This window comes from Herpailurus yagouaroundi, unplaced genomic scaffold (genome assembly GCF_014898765.1).
Source record: "Herpailurus yagouaroundi ecotype Mexico unplaced genomic scaffold, PumYag 163, whole genome shotgun sequence".
Lineage (NCBI taxonomy): Eukaryota > Metazoa > Chordata > Mammalia > Carnivora > Felidae > Herpailurus > Herpailurus yagouaroundi.
Genome location: NW_024412404.1, coordinates 17,993,110 through 18,009,987, shown reverse-complemented (window position 1 = coordinate 18,009,987; position 16,878 = coordinate 17,993,110). Strand labels below are relative to the sequence as shown.

The 16,878-nt window shown below is 50.8% G+C and overlaps 1 protein-coding gene across 38 annotated transcripts in view; it reads left to right on the top strand.

The window, feature by feature from the left end:
• KCNMA1 (potassium calcium-activated channel subfamily M alpha 1) overlaps positions 1-16,878 on the top strand; it is a 736,361-nt gene that overhangs the window by 206,958 nt on the left and 512,525 nt on the right. For all 38 annotated transcript variants that reach the window (XM_040485497.1, XM_040485500.1, XM_040485499.1 and 35 more), the window contains exon 2: positions 16,288-16,449. In XM_040485497.1, coding sequence (XP_040341431.1) covers positions 16,288-16,449 — 162 coding nt within the window. The remainder of the gene's footprint in view (positions 1-16,287; positions 16,450-16,878) is intronic.

Sequence of the window (16,878 nt, the reverse complement as noted above, 5' to 3'; positions counted from 1 at the left end):
AATATAACAAATATACAGAAAAGTGTAGAAACATAAAAGTACAAAATAGTGAATAATCATGACAAAATAGTTATAACCAACTTGGTCCACAAGTAGAATACTGCCAAGTATCTCCAGAAGCTTCTCTACGTCCCTTCTCCTTGGCCAGCTTCTCACCTCTGATGTGTCAATGCTAAGAAATACTAACAGCTACCTCTGTCAGGCTCCTGGTCAGAAAAGCAGCTGTAGAAGGAGAAGAAAAACAGAGACTTGGGATTCAGACAACAATACGACCTTCCTTCCAGAGCTGCCCACACAAAGGAGGTCCCCTCTCAGGGAGGTGTAGGGGCTGGACTGACAGTTGCTATGGAAACGTGGGGCTCGCAGGATGCCTGGTCAGGTGAGGACCACGGCGCTCAGGCAGGGGCCCCTCTCCTCATTGCTGTAGTTAGATCTGTACAGTAACAAACTTGGGAGATATAAGAGAAGCTTCCCTTTCGTGTTATCTTCGTCCCCATGCCTGCCTGATATGACATACCGTCTCCTGAGCACGGTAGATGGAGCGGAGCACTAATGGAAGGAAGGCATGTTTCTTTTTGTCCAAGGGAGATTGTGGGTCCTCAGGGGAGAATGTGCAGAACTAACAACACTTCAGTAGTTGTTCATTAGCAAACCTGACATTCAGGTTACAGACATTTTTGCAGACTGCATTTTCTAACAATTGTCTTGGGCCCCCCTCTGGTTACAGTCTTATTTATAGAAGGAGGCTAGTCTGAACAGGCAAGAGAAGAAAAACCATTTCCATTGGAAGAGAAGGCTAAATGAGTTTGCCCTCTCTACCGAGAGAAAGGTGTGTGCCTTTCGAGATTTCAGTTGTTGAATCACCTTCCCCATTAGCTCCTCAATGTTTATACTGGGTGCATTGCAACCAGATTTGCAAATTAAGAATAGCGGGGTGGGGGTGGGGGGGAAGGGAGGGATGCTGTAGGGAGGGAGCCCCTGTGTATGCAAGTGTGTGAGCAAGACCTTTCAGCTTCCTGTTCACTTGTTTCCTATATCTAATTTCATCTTTGGGCTGGACCTGCCACTTTCTCAACTGTGCCCTGCTGACTGAGGTCTGGAGACAGGGAAAGGGTGTGGGTGCCCCCGGGGGTAGCGAGCTGCCGTGTCCAGACACTCGGTGTTCTCTGTCTGGGTGGAAAACCTCATCTGAAGCCAGACTGAATCACACCAGTTTCTAAGACATTCCTCAACCATGTTAGGCAAAAGAGTCCCCCGCTGACAAGCTGGGGTAGAAGGAAACCTGATATAATTTTGGAAAAACCTTCTTTGAGAAAGAAGGTTCTCACAGCTGCTGAGCCTCTCTCCGCCGTCCAGGGTTGGAGGGGTCCCAGGCCACAGCGAGGAAGGAGATTGATGGACCTAGGGGTGCCAAGTAGAGAGCTGAGGCTTTGCAGTGCTGGGGTGCTCACCAGTCCTCACTCCCATCAGGGATCTAGGAGAAATAGTCATCTGAACGGGTTAGAAATAGAAGTCCGCTCGCTTCTCCCCTGGCTGTTGAGTTATTGCTGTTATTTCACATTAGCAGCTGGTCCAGACTCTCTTGTATTTGGCTGCCGTGTTGGAAACCTAGATCCAGACTCGGGTTGTGGGAACTCAGGAGCATAGGAGGTTGAGGTTTTGGAGTCCAGCCCAGCTTCCTGAGGTGGGTGCGGAATCAAAGCATGAGGTGACCGGCAGCTGTGCGGAGCCCTGGACGTCTGAGCCCGGGCGGCCACACTGGGCAGCCGATTACATCGCTAGGTCCAGAGTGCATGGTGTGCCTGGTAACCTGGCCATCTTTCTGCCTCCCGAGGCCTCTCTGACCTGCTCGGCCTTGGTTTCCTGAATGAGGGTCATGCGATGCATTGGGAAAGGCAGTGGGGCGACCTAACTGGGACTGCTCTTTTGACCTGAAGCCAAACCCCATCCCAAGTTCTGCAGATGGAAGAGGCAGAAAGATGTTTAGTCGGTGAGAGGTCCATAGGCACAGGCTGGATTAACTCCTAAATCATGGTGGAAATTTTCCTGGACTGGGACAAATCCTTTTGTAAACAAGAACATTCATCTTTTTTTTTGACTGACGTGTCTGGTGAGGCAAGTGCCTCTCAGAAGCCCCATGACATCTGATCTTGTTTGGGATTTGGTGTTTGTATTTGAAAGTGTAGCTGCACTGGGGAGCAGCAATTCTGGACGCAGGACTCAGTGCTGGCCTCAAGTTGGGGAGACCGGCCTGGTTTAGCCAGGATATCAGTGGTGCCCAGAAAAGGGCTTGCTTTTCCAGTACCTAGTAAGCAGCGTTTTAATTTACTCAGTCATTACATACCTATTAATCACTTGCTGTATACCTAACACTCGGCCTTGACTTCAAGTTGCTTTCAGGCTAATGGGGGCGATGGGACATACATGGATAAAAAGACAACTATGGCTCCCAGCCTGTGTCTGTCCAGTGCCAAGTGAGAGGAATGGATAGTGAGCCTTGCATTTGGGACAGGGGGAGCTGTGGGGGTTGTAGGCAGTAGAGGACCTCACTGGGCCCCTGGATTTGATTGACGGGGATGAAACCGACTGGAGAGCAATGGACTAGGTGTCCCAGGAGTGGGAACAGCTAGCACAGAGATTGGCACTAAGGAGGACCAAGTCCTCTCAGAGAAATCCAGTGAGAAAGCAAGCTCAGTGAACAGCAGGAAGGGCAGCAGACAAGCCTGAAGGGCAGGCCTTGAGGGATAACTCAAACCCCTCAAGTTCTGTGCAGCAGGCAGTGGAGACGGGGGAGGATTTTGAGATTCTGGAAAATGTGAACAGAGGGAAAACAAAACACAACAAAACGAAAACCAGAATTTGTCCAATAATTCTTTCAGCACATCATTAAGTCCCCTCTGTGTGCCAGGCAGGTCCCGGGCTCTGAGGATGTGTGAACAAGTTGAGCCAAGACCCGGGCCTCTAGGAGCTCATGCTGTCGTGGAGGCTGATAGAGAGCGAGCCCACACATGCACAATGTTAGGTAGCGGCAGGTGTGAAGAGGAAAAGTGGGTCAAGCCAAGGGGATGGAGGTGGTCTGTCCCATTCGGGACATTGGACTGTCCCTTGGAGTGTTCACAAGTTAATTCACTTTGTCACCTCATGTTGCTTCTGTCTGTTGACTTGGAGAACAAGCAGTTCCTCCCACCTGCAGTCTGCAGGTAAACTTCTTCTCCCCACTTGGCCCCTGAATGGTGGCGTGGGGCCCTGGCTACGGCTGCGCTGGTAGTTTTGTGCACTTCTTCCTATAGTCGTAGTGAAGCCTTCAGAAGTAGTTCAGGACCCTTCAGTATGGCCTGGAGCCCTGAAAACGAACGCATTCCCTTCTCTCCCTGGTCTCGTGACCAACCGGCACTGGCTGAGCTGAGGGACATTGTCTCTGTCCCTTGGGCCCTACCTTTCCTGGCCCTGAGGCTGTCCCTGATGGGCGTGATGGACACACCCTAAGCTCCATGTAGGGGACCGTGGCCATTATGAGCAGAGCCTCTCTGGGCCTTAACTTCCCATCTGTAGAATCAGGAGTAGGTGAGTGGTTCCTAGACTTTCCATGGGATACTCAATTAAACTTAAAAACATAGAGAATATATCACAGGGTTGCCAGGTTTTTATTTTGAGAAGCAGGGACATAAAAAAGAAACTGTCAAATGCCAGCTCTACCATCATTGTCATTTCATTAAAAGGGCATATTAATACCCAACAAAGGAGTGATGACATAATGTCAAAGAAAAGGACACTTCTTCCCTGGAGAAGAATGTTGGCTGTCTTTCACTGACATACATCATTACATTGTGCTGTTGCTTTTAATTTTCAAACTCCCTCCTGGAGCAGTACAGTCATGGGCCCAACATGTGGGGACCTTGGAACCAGAGGGCCTATGAGCCAACCTCCCAGCATCCTTTGCTGTGGAGAGTGAGACCCCATACAGCCAGATCCACAGGTGGCAATGGGCTCCCTTCCTTCTCCCCTCTCAACCCTCTACTGTTTCCCTCTCAGTACCTCCTTTGTGGAAGTGGGGACATTCCAAATGGTCTCGGGTTGCTTTTCAGAAGCCGGGTGAAGGTGAGAGACAGGAAGAGTCCATGACCTCACTGACCAGGTGAACCGGTCCCTCCAACATCTAAACTCCTTGTCTTTGGGAAGCATTCATTTTTTTCCCCAACCATGTCCATATCCGTGTTTTGATTCACTTGTCTTCCCCTCCCCCTCCCCAATTAACCTTAGTCATAAAAGTTAACTTGACTGTGATGTGTAGATTTCTGCCTTCTTTTATGAAAATGAGCGTTTGGGATTTCCTGTGGGTCCTAGTTATGCATCGCCAGTCTGTCTTGACTAGAAACTGGATTTGGGCTCCACTTTGGTGAAGTGAACAGGAATGAGGTTTGCGGTTTAGAAAATATGGATTCACATTCTGATCAGCTCTATTAGCTGTGGGACCTTGAACAGGTCGTTGGGCACTTAGCTAATAATAATAGCTGCTGTTTACTGAGCCCTCACCAACTGTGTAGCATTTATCTTGATGGCTGATCCTTACAGGTGTTCTCTTGTGGCAGGTATTTGTAAGCCTGTTTTTCCAATGAGGAAACTGAGGCTAGGATGAGGTTCCAGGTTGCACAGTGGTAAGAGGGGAAGGCTGGAGTCAGACTCTGGCTCTCAGACAACAACACTCGTGCTTCCCACACTTCTCATGCCCTCTCTCAGCCACGTGGGGTTCTACATAGTCTCTTATATGAGCAGGCTTTGGGGGTGCCTGGGTGGCTCAGTCAGTTAAGCATCCGACTTCGGCTCAGGTCATGATCTCATGGTTCGTGGGTTTGAGCCCCACGTCGGGCCCTGTGCTGACCAGCTCAGAGCCTAGAGCCTGCTTCGGATTCTGTGTCTCCCTCTCCCTCTGCCCCTCCCTCACTGGCACTCTGTCTCTCTCAAAAATAAATACACATTAAAAAACAATTTTGAATAGGCTGTGTTTCCTTGAAAAGGCCCTCCTCCTTCCATGACCCTAGACACTTCCTTTCTGAAGAGAAGGAATCAGACTGCACAAGTTATGAAGTTGCTTGCAACCTTGACCTCTGTAACCCTGAGATTCATTTCATTAAAAAAAAGTTTTTTTGAAGGGTTTGAGTACTCTCCTTGAAGAAAGAAGTCATGCTAGATTGCCTTCCTATAAAATGCAAGATTCTTCCTACAAAAAAAAAACAACAAAAGGATTTATATTGAGCTCATGGTCCTCACTGGGATTTGTAAGGTTGTCGTGCTAACCTCAGACCTTCAGAGAGCTTCAGTGCCTCAGTTTCTCATTTTCTTTCTTCTTCTTCTTCTTTTTTTTTTTTTTTTAACATTTATTTATTTTTGAGAGACAGAGAGACAGAACATGAGCGGGGGAGAGGCAGAGAGGGAGGCACAGAATCTCAAGCAGGCTCCAGGCTCTGAACTGTCAGCACAGGGCCTGACGTGGGGCTCAAACCCACAAACCGTGAGATCATGACCTGAGCCGAAGTCAGACGCTTAACTGACGGAGCCACCCAGGTGCCCCTCAGTTTCTCATTTTCAAAATGGGGATAATAGTGTCTAACCTGTAATCATGTTAATAGGATTAACCAAGACACTACCTTCAGAAAATTACCTTTATTATTAATCCTTCTGAACTTCTAGCCCTGCCTCAGACTTTCTGGGTGTGATTACAAATTATTCCTCAACTAAAACACATGTCATTTTTGTCTTCCGACTGGGCCCCTGTGACAATTTTCTTGTCTGGATGGTGCATGAGCCATTCTCCCATTCTGCCTTGCAGACCAGAAGTTCGGTGGCCATGTCTTTGCAGGTGAATGCACTGACTTGGGCCCAGCCTGGGTCAGTCTGGCTGAGGGATCAGAGCTGGGGTCTCTGCTAACACAATTCCAAGTCTCTGAGGTCCCAGTAGTGAACTCTGGGCTATCACATATGTTGTCATTTTGTTAAGCTAATTGAAGGAGAAGGAGATCGTTAGTCTGCATGTATGGTGTAGTGGCTGAGATATAAAGTTAGGGGTTGACTTACTGATTTTTAAGCAGCTAGTGTGGCCATTTGAGAACATATCACACCATGGGACATTATGTCTAATGGGTCCTTCTGTTCCCAGGTTGGAACCCCCTTCTCTGGGCCATTTCTCCAACTCCCTATCCGTATATGGCATGACCAGATTTAGATGTCTGAGCTACAAAATTTTGTTAGTTAGAAGCCACCGGGTGTAAGATGATAGTTTCAGTAGTAGTAATAAACAGCATTTTAGGAGGAGATTCCATCTCTTTGTACATTTTGCCTGTCCTGAGGCAACAAGGAGTAGAGAAAAAACATGGCTTTTAGTCTTAGAGTGAACTGGATTTAAATTTCCGTGCTGCCACTTAGGAGATGAGTGATCTTGGAAATTACTCAACCTCTCTAAGTCTTATGACATTCCTACCTTGCAGGCTTATTGTGAGAATTAAATAAGATGGTGTAAAACCGTCAGTAGAAAACACGGCCTGTAGATGCAGGAGGGAACCAAGGACTTCCTGAGGGCCAGCTGAGCCCCCTCAGTGCCTGGGAGACTGGCGAGCATTACAGTGTTCTCCTGACAGGAGCCAGCAAGGGCCCCAGGCTCCCCCAGCACTTCATATTCAGGGACTCATGCAAGGGAGGGGCTGACAATCCAGACCTCAAGGTCAGGTGGTTTGCAAGAAGACAGAGCCTCGGGGAGTGTTTACACAGCCCCTTTGAATTCGAGACAAAGAAACCTGAGGCACAAAGATGGCAAGTGCCTTGTTAAAGGTCACCTAGCCTTTTTCTTCTGTCACCTTTTTCTCCCACAAAGACCTATGAAGAGCAGTTATTCACACACAGCCCAGGGGACTCCTAGGAGTGAGAAACTGGACAGTGCACCCGGGCAGCAGTAGCTAAAAATGCCTGTGATGAACAAGTGTCTTATGACCAGCAGAGAGACCCAGTAAACTCGGATGGTTTTCTGACATCTCAGAGCACTTGGCTTTGTCCAGCCTTCTTTTTAAGCTCCTGTGGCCTGCGTCCGTGGGCACTGTATGCCTTCCCTAGAGGCGTAGCCTGTCATTAGCAAGTGTAATAGCTGCTGGGTAGGCTCATCTGGCATGCGGGTGGGTCCTCCCATCCCTGTGGGCTCCCGGGGGATGGATGGGGAGGCTGTGAGGTGCGGGGATGCTCTGAGCTGCAAGGGAGGGGTGTGATAATTGGAACTTCTCCAGGGTAGACACCAGTCTCACTGCCTCCTCACACCAGCTCCAGGTGGGGCCCAGATCCTCTGCTGCCCTGTTGCCCCCACCCCTACGTGTCGGGGCTACCCCCTCTCTGTGCTGCAGAGCAGTGCACTCCTCCTTTTCCTTTCTCTGCAGAGCTCTCGCCATGAAAATCCCAGCTGGTGGTGCCCACATTATGCTTTATTTGCCTGAGCTGCTTTAGGTAATCGGCCTAATCCCTAATACATAGGATTATCAGTACCTGAGAGAATCCCTTGCTGGGCCACACACCCAGGATGTAAAGGAGGCTGCTGGAGGGATTTCCTGTGGGCCTGTTTGGAACAAGCAGGGGTGTCTGGAGGACCGTTCCCCAATGTTTAGGCCTGAGGCAGAGGAGCCAGTAGCCTGCATGGAGGTACCACTAGCCCCGTGGGTTTACAGATACTAAAGTTCAAGCATTTCTGGGTCTTAGGCCAAACTGTGCCCCGGAATGTCATAATCATCGCCACAAAATAAAGCATTTTTTAAAAGCTAAAATGGGCCTATGGATTTTGGCTCAGTGGATTTCAAACTTTTTTTTTTTTCCCCCACAGAAAACCACTTCATTCAGACCCAGTCTAGCACGGGACCTTACTTGGTGAAAATGGCTCAATGCAGAGATGCTTGGATTTTCACGGGGGGCCGTAGCCTTGCCTCCTCTACCCTCCTTTGCTAACCTTCTAAGGCGTCTCACAGATTATGCGATGCTGAGCCCCAACGAACAGAAAACTATGGGCTTAACCCATTGCTCCCTCTCATTTCTCATTTGAGGGCTCTGCTCAGAGAGGTTGGATGACTGGCCAAGGCCACACAGCCTATTCCTGGAAAAGCTGGGGCTAGAATGCCAGCTTCCTAACTTGCAGCCCAGAGCTCTTCGCCTGCCACCATTCCTCTAGTGAGAGAGAAAGACTCTTGTGCTCAGCTGAGGGCAGCTGCATGCAGGGCCGCTGGGTCAGTTTTGAGGACAAGAGGGTGCAGGAGAGGTGGGGAGCTGCCACTGGAGAGGGGGTGAGGGTTGGGGTTCCAGGTGGATGAAAGGGATAGTTCAGGAGCAGAATCCTTCAGTATAGGCTCCGGGAAATGGGTTTCTGATGATGACCAGGGAAACGTGAAGAAGAGTGGGACTCAGAGTGAGACCCAGAGAGAGGACAGATGGAGGTTTCTGGATCCTTTCTTCCCCCACAGCCCTGTGGAAGTTGAACATCCAGGAAATAGCCTGTGGCTCAAGACTCTGGGCAGGGGGCGCAGCTATGGGACTTCGAGGGATGGGGCTGGCTCCCGTCCCTGCAGTGTCCCCCGATTCCCTGTCACACCCCAGAGGTGCCTCAGGCCTTGCGGGACTCCTTGAGGATTTGCCCGCTGAGGCCCTCCAAGGATGCAGAAGCACCTGGGAAGCTTTATCTCCACCTTCAGCCACATCTGCATAGGACACCTTAGTGCTTAGGAGGAAGGCTTCACGGCCTGTCAGCTGGCCATGTTCATTTCCAGTTGGATGCATTGCTCTGTGAAGGGTGATTTATGTCTCCAAGCTGGTTCTTGGCCAAGAAAGGAACCATGTTTCTCTGTCCTTGATTTCATCACCCTCTCAAGGCATGGGGACCTTGAAGAAGGGTCTCTGCGGTACCCGTGGTACCCGGAAGTGGGGTGAATCGAGTGCTCAGAATGGTAATAAACCCTTCATGGGCACTTTGCAGTAGTCCATAACCCTTCTGCACACATCATCCCCTTCACTCCTCACGCTGTCCCTGGAAGGACGTCAGGACAGGTACTCGCCTCTTTGTGGTGTCAGACAGCTGAGTTACAATTCTGACTGTGTCTTCCTGGGCCAGCCACTCATCCCCTCCTCTGCTGCCAGTGCATTCCTGCCTGCGCCATAGAGTTACTGCAGTGGCGCTCAGCGGCAGTGGCCCGTGTTAGTGTCGTTACCCCTCGTTAGTAATACCACCCGTTCCAGATGCTCTGCAGGCCTGGAGCCGACTTCCCATTTGCTGCAGCTGTCCTTCTTCCCTCCCTCTTCCCTTCCTTCCTGAACCCTTGGCTCCTGTCTCTCACCCACATGGAGCAGGTGCTTACTCAGAGCTCACAATGCTCCACTGTTGAGGACAGGGCAGTGGACAAAAGAAATGTGAAGTGTTTCCCTTGTGGAGCTTATAGACCATAAGGGACGATCGAAGTCGGCAGGCTAGCAGCGTATAAATGCTCTGAGGAGGAATAGAGCAAGGGTGGGGGTGGTCAGGGTGGGGAGGGTGTCATTTTCAGTAATTGCCTCTCAGTAATAAGGTGACAATGACCTGAGAATGGCGAGAGAAGCAGCCAAGGGGCTATCTAGGCCAGGGGGGAGCAGCCTGGAACATTCTGGAAGCACAAGGAGGCTGACTGGGCTGGGGTGAGTGAGTGAGTGGGAGACTAGGAGGGTGGTGGGAGGAGCGGACAGATTGGGTGCGTTGGACTGTGTTAGGCTGTGACTTATCCTCCCAAGTGGGACGAGGAGCCACAGGAGGGTGTCGGCACAGCCGCAACATAATCTGACTTACATTTTTAAGAGTAGTTTTCCTACCAGATGATCACCGTTTAAGCAACTTCCCAGATCTGGGATGAGGAGCCTGTGTCCAAAGAACCCAGATGAAATCAAACTCGAGACAGACGTGGGCCTACTGGGGGCAGTCCCAGCAGGAGCAGGAAGGGAACTCTGGATTCCTCCCAGCAGCTGACCCCCATCCCTTCTGTAGTCACGCAGCAGGTGCGGTGCCCAGGGTGGCCTGACCTGGCTCTGCCTGACAGGTGTGGGTACGAGTGTACCTGGGGTGAGTGAGCCCGGCCAGGTGGGAGCAGGTGTGATGTGTCTCACAGGAGGGTGTGGCCAGCACAGTGGGCCACCTGGCAGGACCTGGCAATTGCAACATCCTGTTGGGGCTCAGGGAGATAATGGGGGCCCTGCCCTGCAAGATGCAGCTGGGTGGGGATCTGACAGCTGAGCCATGGGCTCTGTGAGGCCTGGCTTTGGGGTCTGGAACCCCTTTCTCCAGAGCAGCATTGCTTCCTGCCCAGGAGCAGAGAACAGTGATGCCACCATCGCCCATCCCACTCGGTGCGTTCAGAAAGTGCTATGCTCCACCTTATCAGATTGCAAGGCAGCACTCCTTGCTGTTTACAGAAGAGGCTCTTAGAAATGGACTGACTTGTCCAAGGCCATCCAGAAAAACCGGACTTGGCTTTGAGTATTTTGATCCTCGGAGCTCTTCCTACCACACCACAAACCCAGAGTTTGCAGTATACTGGGTCCAATTCAGGAAGGAGGAGAGACACAGAGGGGACCTAGATTTGAGGACTGGGGGCTGTGGGGTCCTGGGATTAGAACAGGCTTGCTCTCCAGTGAGGGGCCAGGGCTGCCCCCATTGCTGGGGAAAGCCAGGCCCTTCGAAGACAAGAAAGGTTGCTTCCTACCATGGCCCCTGACTCAAAGCCTGGACCAGTCGTTGCTGCCAGTGCCAGGAACACCGGAACGCCAAGCTGCAGGCTGGTGCATCAGAGAGATCTTGTCCAGGAGGCAACAAGCATGAGAGCCACAGAGCCGCTGGGGCTTCACTTTTGGCTGGGCTGGGTGGGACTGGGCATGTGGCTTCCTCTCCAGCCACCCCCCACCCCTGTGTTCCCATCTGTATAGTGAGCGGGGTTGGCATCCGAAGGGATTGCCGAGGTCCCTTCTCAGGTTTCCGTCTTTGATCGTATGATTCAGAAGCAATGCCTAAATATCCAGCAGATGTGTGCTCTGTATAGTGAGCACCAGGGGCCTGCGGTCCAGTCAGGCCCTTGGCCACAGGTGACACAGGAGGTGTGAGACCCGTGAGAGGCTGCCTGTGTGAGCAGGCGGGAGGAGGGGACTGTCGGCCACTGTGCTCTCCAGTGTACCCCCAGACCCCTGTACCTGCACTCTTGCCCGGCAGTCCTCTTCGTCCTCCGGGCTGGGCACTGAGATTAGATGTTGTCCTGTGCTGTCTGCAGGAGGTAGAGTGGCTTGTTTTACGTAAGACTCTGGTGGAGACAGAAGGCAGGGCTGGAGGGAAGAGTGGCCTCCAAAGCAAGACTGAACTCCTTTCTCAAGGGGTTGGCTGTTGCTGGATCTGTAGCTTTCAGGACATGCCCGCAGGCCCTACCCACTCGCAGTCTCTTCAGAAAATCTATGGTGTCCTGTCTGAGGCAAGGGTAGCTGGAGCCTGTAACTTGTGGGGTCTCTCTCTCTCTCTCTCTCTCTCTCTCTCTCTCACACACACACACACACACACACACACACACACACACACACACACACACCCAGGGGTGCACACACACAGAATGAGTGGGGATCAGGGTCAGATTGCTCCTGATGCTCAGGGAAGCCTGCCTGACCCTGCTCAGGTGTCTTCCCTGAAGGGTAGCTGGGTCCTTCTCTGCAGTGGGAAGTGGAAGGTTTGATGGATGCCCACTTTGCCGTTCAGAACAAAGGGCTGCCTGCCCCCCTCCCCCCCACGCCAGCAATGTCCAGGGGGCATTGGAGAGAGAATGATGTCCTGGGACCCAAGCGGCAGCCTCCTTCTGGCCCTCAGTCTCCTCATCTCCAATGGGAGGCTGATCTGAAGGAGTTCAGAATCAGAAGGGATCTAAGAATCTAAGAGGTCACTTGGTCCAGGGCTCACTCTATGTAGGAATCCCTGCCCCTGCTGCCCTGGGGGGACACCACACAACTCCTGATGGAACCCCTCCAGAAGTCATGCTGCCTTCCTTCCCAGGGGCCCATCGCCTCATTGAATAGTCATAGCTGTTAGAACCTACACGCGTTTATCCTCCGTTCTGTAATTATTTGTTAAAGTTCCTCTCTGGGTCAGTGTCCCCGCCTAGTGGGTTATTAGCGTCCCTCTCAGGGCCACCAATCAATGAAGTGGTGCCGTTTTAGCTGAATATCCTTGGAGGCCAGTCCCATCCGTGGATGCTGTCTGGGCAACTGTTACTGCCTGGCACCATACCACGTGCTGTGTATTGACTGTCTCACGTAAGCTTTGCCACCACCTGGATGGGGCCAGTGTGCCTGTCCCCATTGTATATGGAGGCGGCAAGGTTCATGAGTTACCATGCCCATGGTAGCCAGCTTGTAAGTGGCAGAGCTGATCAAGTCCTCGCAAGCTCTGTGTCTTCCGCTAAGAAATACCTGCTCTCAGTTACCCTGTCTGTAAAATGGGGATATTTCACCTGCCTGTTGGATGTATTATAAACCCTAAGCAAATCGTATATGGAAAGCACTAAAGTTTTAGTTGCTGGCACCCAGTTCTGGTTTGATAAATGGTGGCCAGTGACTATGATACTGGGCACTGTCCCTTCCCGTTCCTTCCCTGCTGTGTGTCTCCACAAGGATACAGCCTCCTCCCTGGGCCTCTACCCTCTTTTCTCCAGAGCATGGGGCCGTACCTGCTCCCAGCAAGGAATGCTTTGGTCAAAGTAAGGTCACAGGTGGTGGGGGCCTTTCCCCCAGGCCAAGCATGGCTAACCTGCCCGGCTGGCAGTGTCTTTGCAGAGCTGCAGCGTCCTCGCTGTCCTGCCACTGCCGTAGTCCTGCCTCCCACATGTGGTAATTAAGGCCACAGCATCTAGTGTAAGCAAATAATAACAAGGGCATTATCTTTCTTTAGTCTCTGTTTGTCCTTGCCTATCATAAAGTAATTAAAATAATGAATGCCTTGTAAAACAATAGTTAAGAGGGCTGGCAAAGGGCATCATGTGCAATATACGTCTTGCGCTCTGAATTATTGATGCCTTGAAACCACTGTGACTGGGGAAGTCTCCCTGCCTGCCAGCCCTTTTCCCGCAGGTTCTCTCCGCCAAGGTCCCCAGGCCTGCGGGGTGGCTGTGGGCCCTGAGCCTCCAGGGCTGAGGAGCAGCTTGTGGCCATGGACCAGCTTTGACACATTGCCGGGGGGCGCTGCTCAGAGGGAGATGCAGGAGCCTCTGATTGGAGGGCTTTGCCCTGTCCCGACCTCTCCCTTGTCCACCCACATTCTCCAGTTCTGAAAGAAGCAGGTGGTTCTGTCCTGGGTGAAGGGGGAGGCTGGGAAAGATCCACGTCCCATTTTAGATCAGGGCAGGGATGATTAAGCCATGCCGGCACGATTAGGAACAGTGGTTCTCCAAGTGGGGTTCCCAGCGTGGGGTGCCAGACTGGCAGCATCAGTGTTCTCTGGGAACTTTTTAGAAATGCGAGTTCTGGCGTGGGGCCCAGCACTCTGTTTTAACAAGGCCTCCAGGTGGTTCTGATGCCCACTTGAACTTGAGAAGCACTGCTTTAAAGTGTCGTGGCTCAAGGAGAGGCGGGAGGTGGTAGGACTAATGAACTGAAAGTGCGTTGTGTGCATCTATGGGGCAAGCCCTCTTGTCCCCATCTTACGGGGGGTGGGGGGGTCCCATGAGCAGGAGAGCTGAAACTACACTGTCAGTTACTAAGGCTTTTAGTGAGGGCCCCTGGGTCAGGACCATTGTCATTTCCAGAACACCCACTTGTGCAGAATTTCCACATAGTCAAGACATAGGGTCCTAACAGGCCACTGAGATTGGCTCGGGCAGCAGACTCCACAGATGTCAGTAGGTGGCCCCAAATGTACCCACCCTGTGACGCCCTTACCACAGCCTCCTCTTGGACGATTCTAGCTCCCTGGGGCCGAATATACTTGGCAATGCAACATGAGCGCCCAGTGGTGCTGATGCTTCTCCTGGCTTCCCGCTTCCCTGAGCCACGGGAGGCCGAGGCCGGAAGGGGAGAACCCTGTGTCAGGAGCAGCTTCCTGCCTGCCTGCAAGTCCCCAAGAGGATGAGTCATCCCATGCCTCTCGGCTCTCCTTTCGTCACTCGCCCCATCCCCACTCACTGCAGACAAAGGTTTTCACCTCTGCCTTGGTTTCTCTCCTGTGCTCCAACTCACAATGTCCCCAGGGTCTGTTTGCCTTCAAGATTAATTCTGTTTTTAAATTTTATAAAAGTTTGTTTGTTTGTTTGTTTGTTTATTTATTTAGAGAGCGGGCAGTGGGGATGGGCAGAGAGAGGAAGAGAGAGGGAGAGAGAAAGAATCCCAAGTGCATGGAGCCCGATTCAGGCTCAAACTCACGTTCTGTGAGATCGATCATAACGTGAGCCAAAATCAAGAGTCAGACGCTTAACCAGCTGAGCCACCCAGGTGCCTCTTGAAAATTAATTCAAAGGTTTTAAATGGTGAATATAATTTGCTGGTATCTTTTTATACATCTGTACCTGCAGAAATGATATCAGTGGGTATTTGAGCAGGGGGGCCCATTTAAATTTAAATTTAAAGTTTATATAACGAATGTGTTTAGTATAACCATGTGCCATGTAAAAAAATATGTTGTCTATCTGAAATTCAAATTTCTCTAGGTGTCCTGTATATTGTGTTTGGTAGTCCTAAGCACATTGAAGGGCTGGCTCTTATAACCCTTTTTATTTATTCATTCATGTTTATAGAGCCACCTATATGCAAGGCACACTTTTAGGCACTCAAGGTACAGCATTTGGTAGGGGAGGCAGACTGTAAGTAAAAAATAAAACCGAAAGGTGGTGCTGTTGGAAGGAAGGTTGGAATTAAAATTTTTTTAATGTTTATTTATTTTTGAAGGAGAGAGGGAGAGGGGGAGAGAGAGAGAGAGAGAGAGAGACAGAGAGAGAGAGACAGAGTGCTAGTGGGGGAGGGGCAGAGAGAGAGAGAGAATCTGAAGCAGGCTCTAGGCTCTGAGCTATCAGCACAGAGCCTGATGTGGGGCTCAAACCCATCAGCTGTGGGATCATGACCTGAGCCAAAGTTGGATGCTTAACAGATTGAGCCACCAGGTGCCCCATAGGGTTGGAATTTTCAAAGGGTTGCCAGAGAAGATTTCACTGAAAGGTGGTATTTGAGCAAAGACTTGAGGGAAGTGAGGGAGTAAGCCGTGATGACCTTCTGTGGGAGAAGAGTGTTTTAGGCAAAGGCACATTGTGTACAAAAGTGTGCAGTTTAGGGCCCCATGTGGGGCTCGGTTATCTGAAGAGGTCAGCCTTGTTTCCTCAAGCATGTTTTTAGCCATGAAGGGAGATTTATTCTCTTTTGTAATTAAAAAGGTCTGCGGGCACCTGGGTGGCTCAGTCAGTTGAGCGTCCGACTTTGGCTTAGGTCATGATCTCGCGGTTTGTGAGTTCGAGCTCCACATCGGGCTCACTGCTGTCAGTGAGGAGCCTGCTTTGGGTCCTCTGTCCCCCTCTCTCTCTGCCCTTCCCCCACTTGTGCTCTCTCAGAAATAAATAAAACATTTAAAAAAGTTATTGAAAAAGGTCTTATGTGGATTTCAGACACAGCTGGATTCAGGTGTTCAAATGATGACACCAGTATTCTATCACTTCTCCTAGGAAAGGTTGCCTTTCCTGTTCTCTACAGCAAAAGTCCCAGGCTTGAATTGTATTGGGTTGGCATGGGTCATGTGACCATCACTGGCTCAATCTCTGTTTCCTGAGGGATGGAATGGAGTCTCCATTCCTGGGACAAGCGTGGGCCTTCAGTTCCTTTTGAACCATATGGATCGAGATGAGCAAATGGAGATTCCCTTCAGGAAGACAGGGTGCTCCTGTGAGGACGGTATGAATGGTGGGCGGCATGCCAACCTTGCCTCCTTGTAGTCACTCCATGACCCTAGACAGGATGCTCTCCCTACTGAACTTAGTGGTTGTTTTCTTTAAAGGGGAAAGAGAATAATTTCATTCTTCTTTCTTTCACAAAGATATTTTAAAAGGAAATAAAGAAAAGATTCTTTTAAAAAAGATAAAAAAGAAAACCAAAGCCATAGTCTATCCCACCTCCTCGCCCCTTGTACCTTCAAGCCGGCATCCACGTCAGCCAGGACCTTTCCAACTTTGATTCTTTTGGGTAGGTTGTGTTTACTAAATCCAGTTGGTTCCTGTTCTCAAACCCTGTTCTCTCTGTTGCCAGGAGGCCCAGAAGATTAACAATGGCTCGAGCCAGGCGGATGGCACTCTCAAGCCAGTGGACGAAAAAGAGGAGGCAGTGGCAGCCGAGGTCGGCTGGATGACCTCTGTGAAGGACTGGGCGGGGGTGATGATATCTGCCCAGACACTGACTGGCAGAGTCCTGGTGAGTCCCCAACACCTTCCTCCTCAGGGAGGCCTGCTGTCTGGTCCATGATTGTACCATGTTTCCCAAGTCTTCTCTAAGCTACCCATTATTGGGGAATGGGGGTGAACAGCGGGTCATGGAGTAGAGGCTGGTTCTCTGTGCATGTAAGCCAGAGGTATGAGGGAGGATCTGTAGAGTGGGCCAGCACCTGGGGTGAAGGGGGTATGTTGGGGAGGATGTAGGGCATTTCCTCTGCCAGCAGAGTAGGTGTGTGCATGCACACATACACCATGTGCACACACACACATACATACACACACACACATACACACCTTGATAATCCTGGAGAGGAGAAGGGAGTCAAAGAAATTTGTGCTTAAAATTCCACAGAGAACCCATAAATGATAAATGCCAGGATCCATAGAGTTCTCGGCATGTGCCCATTGG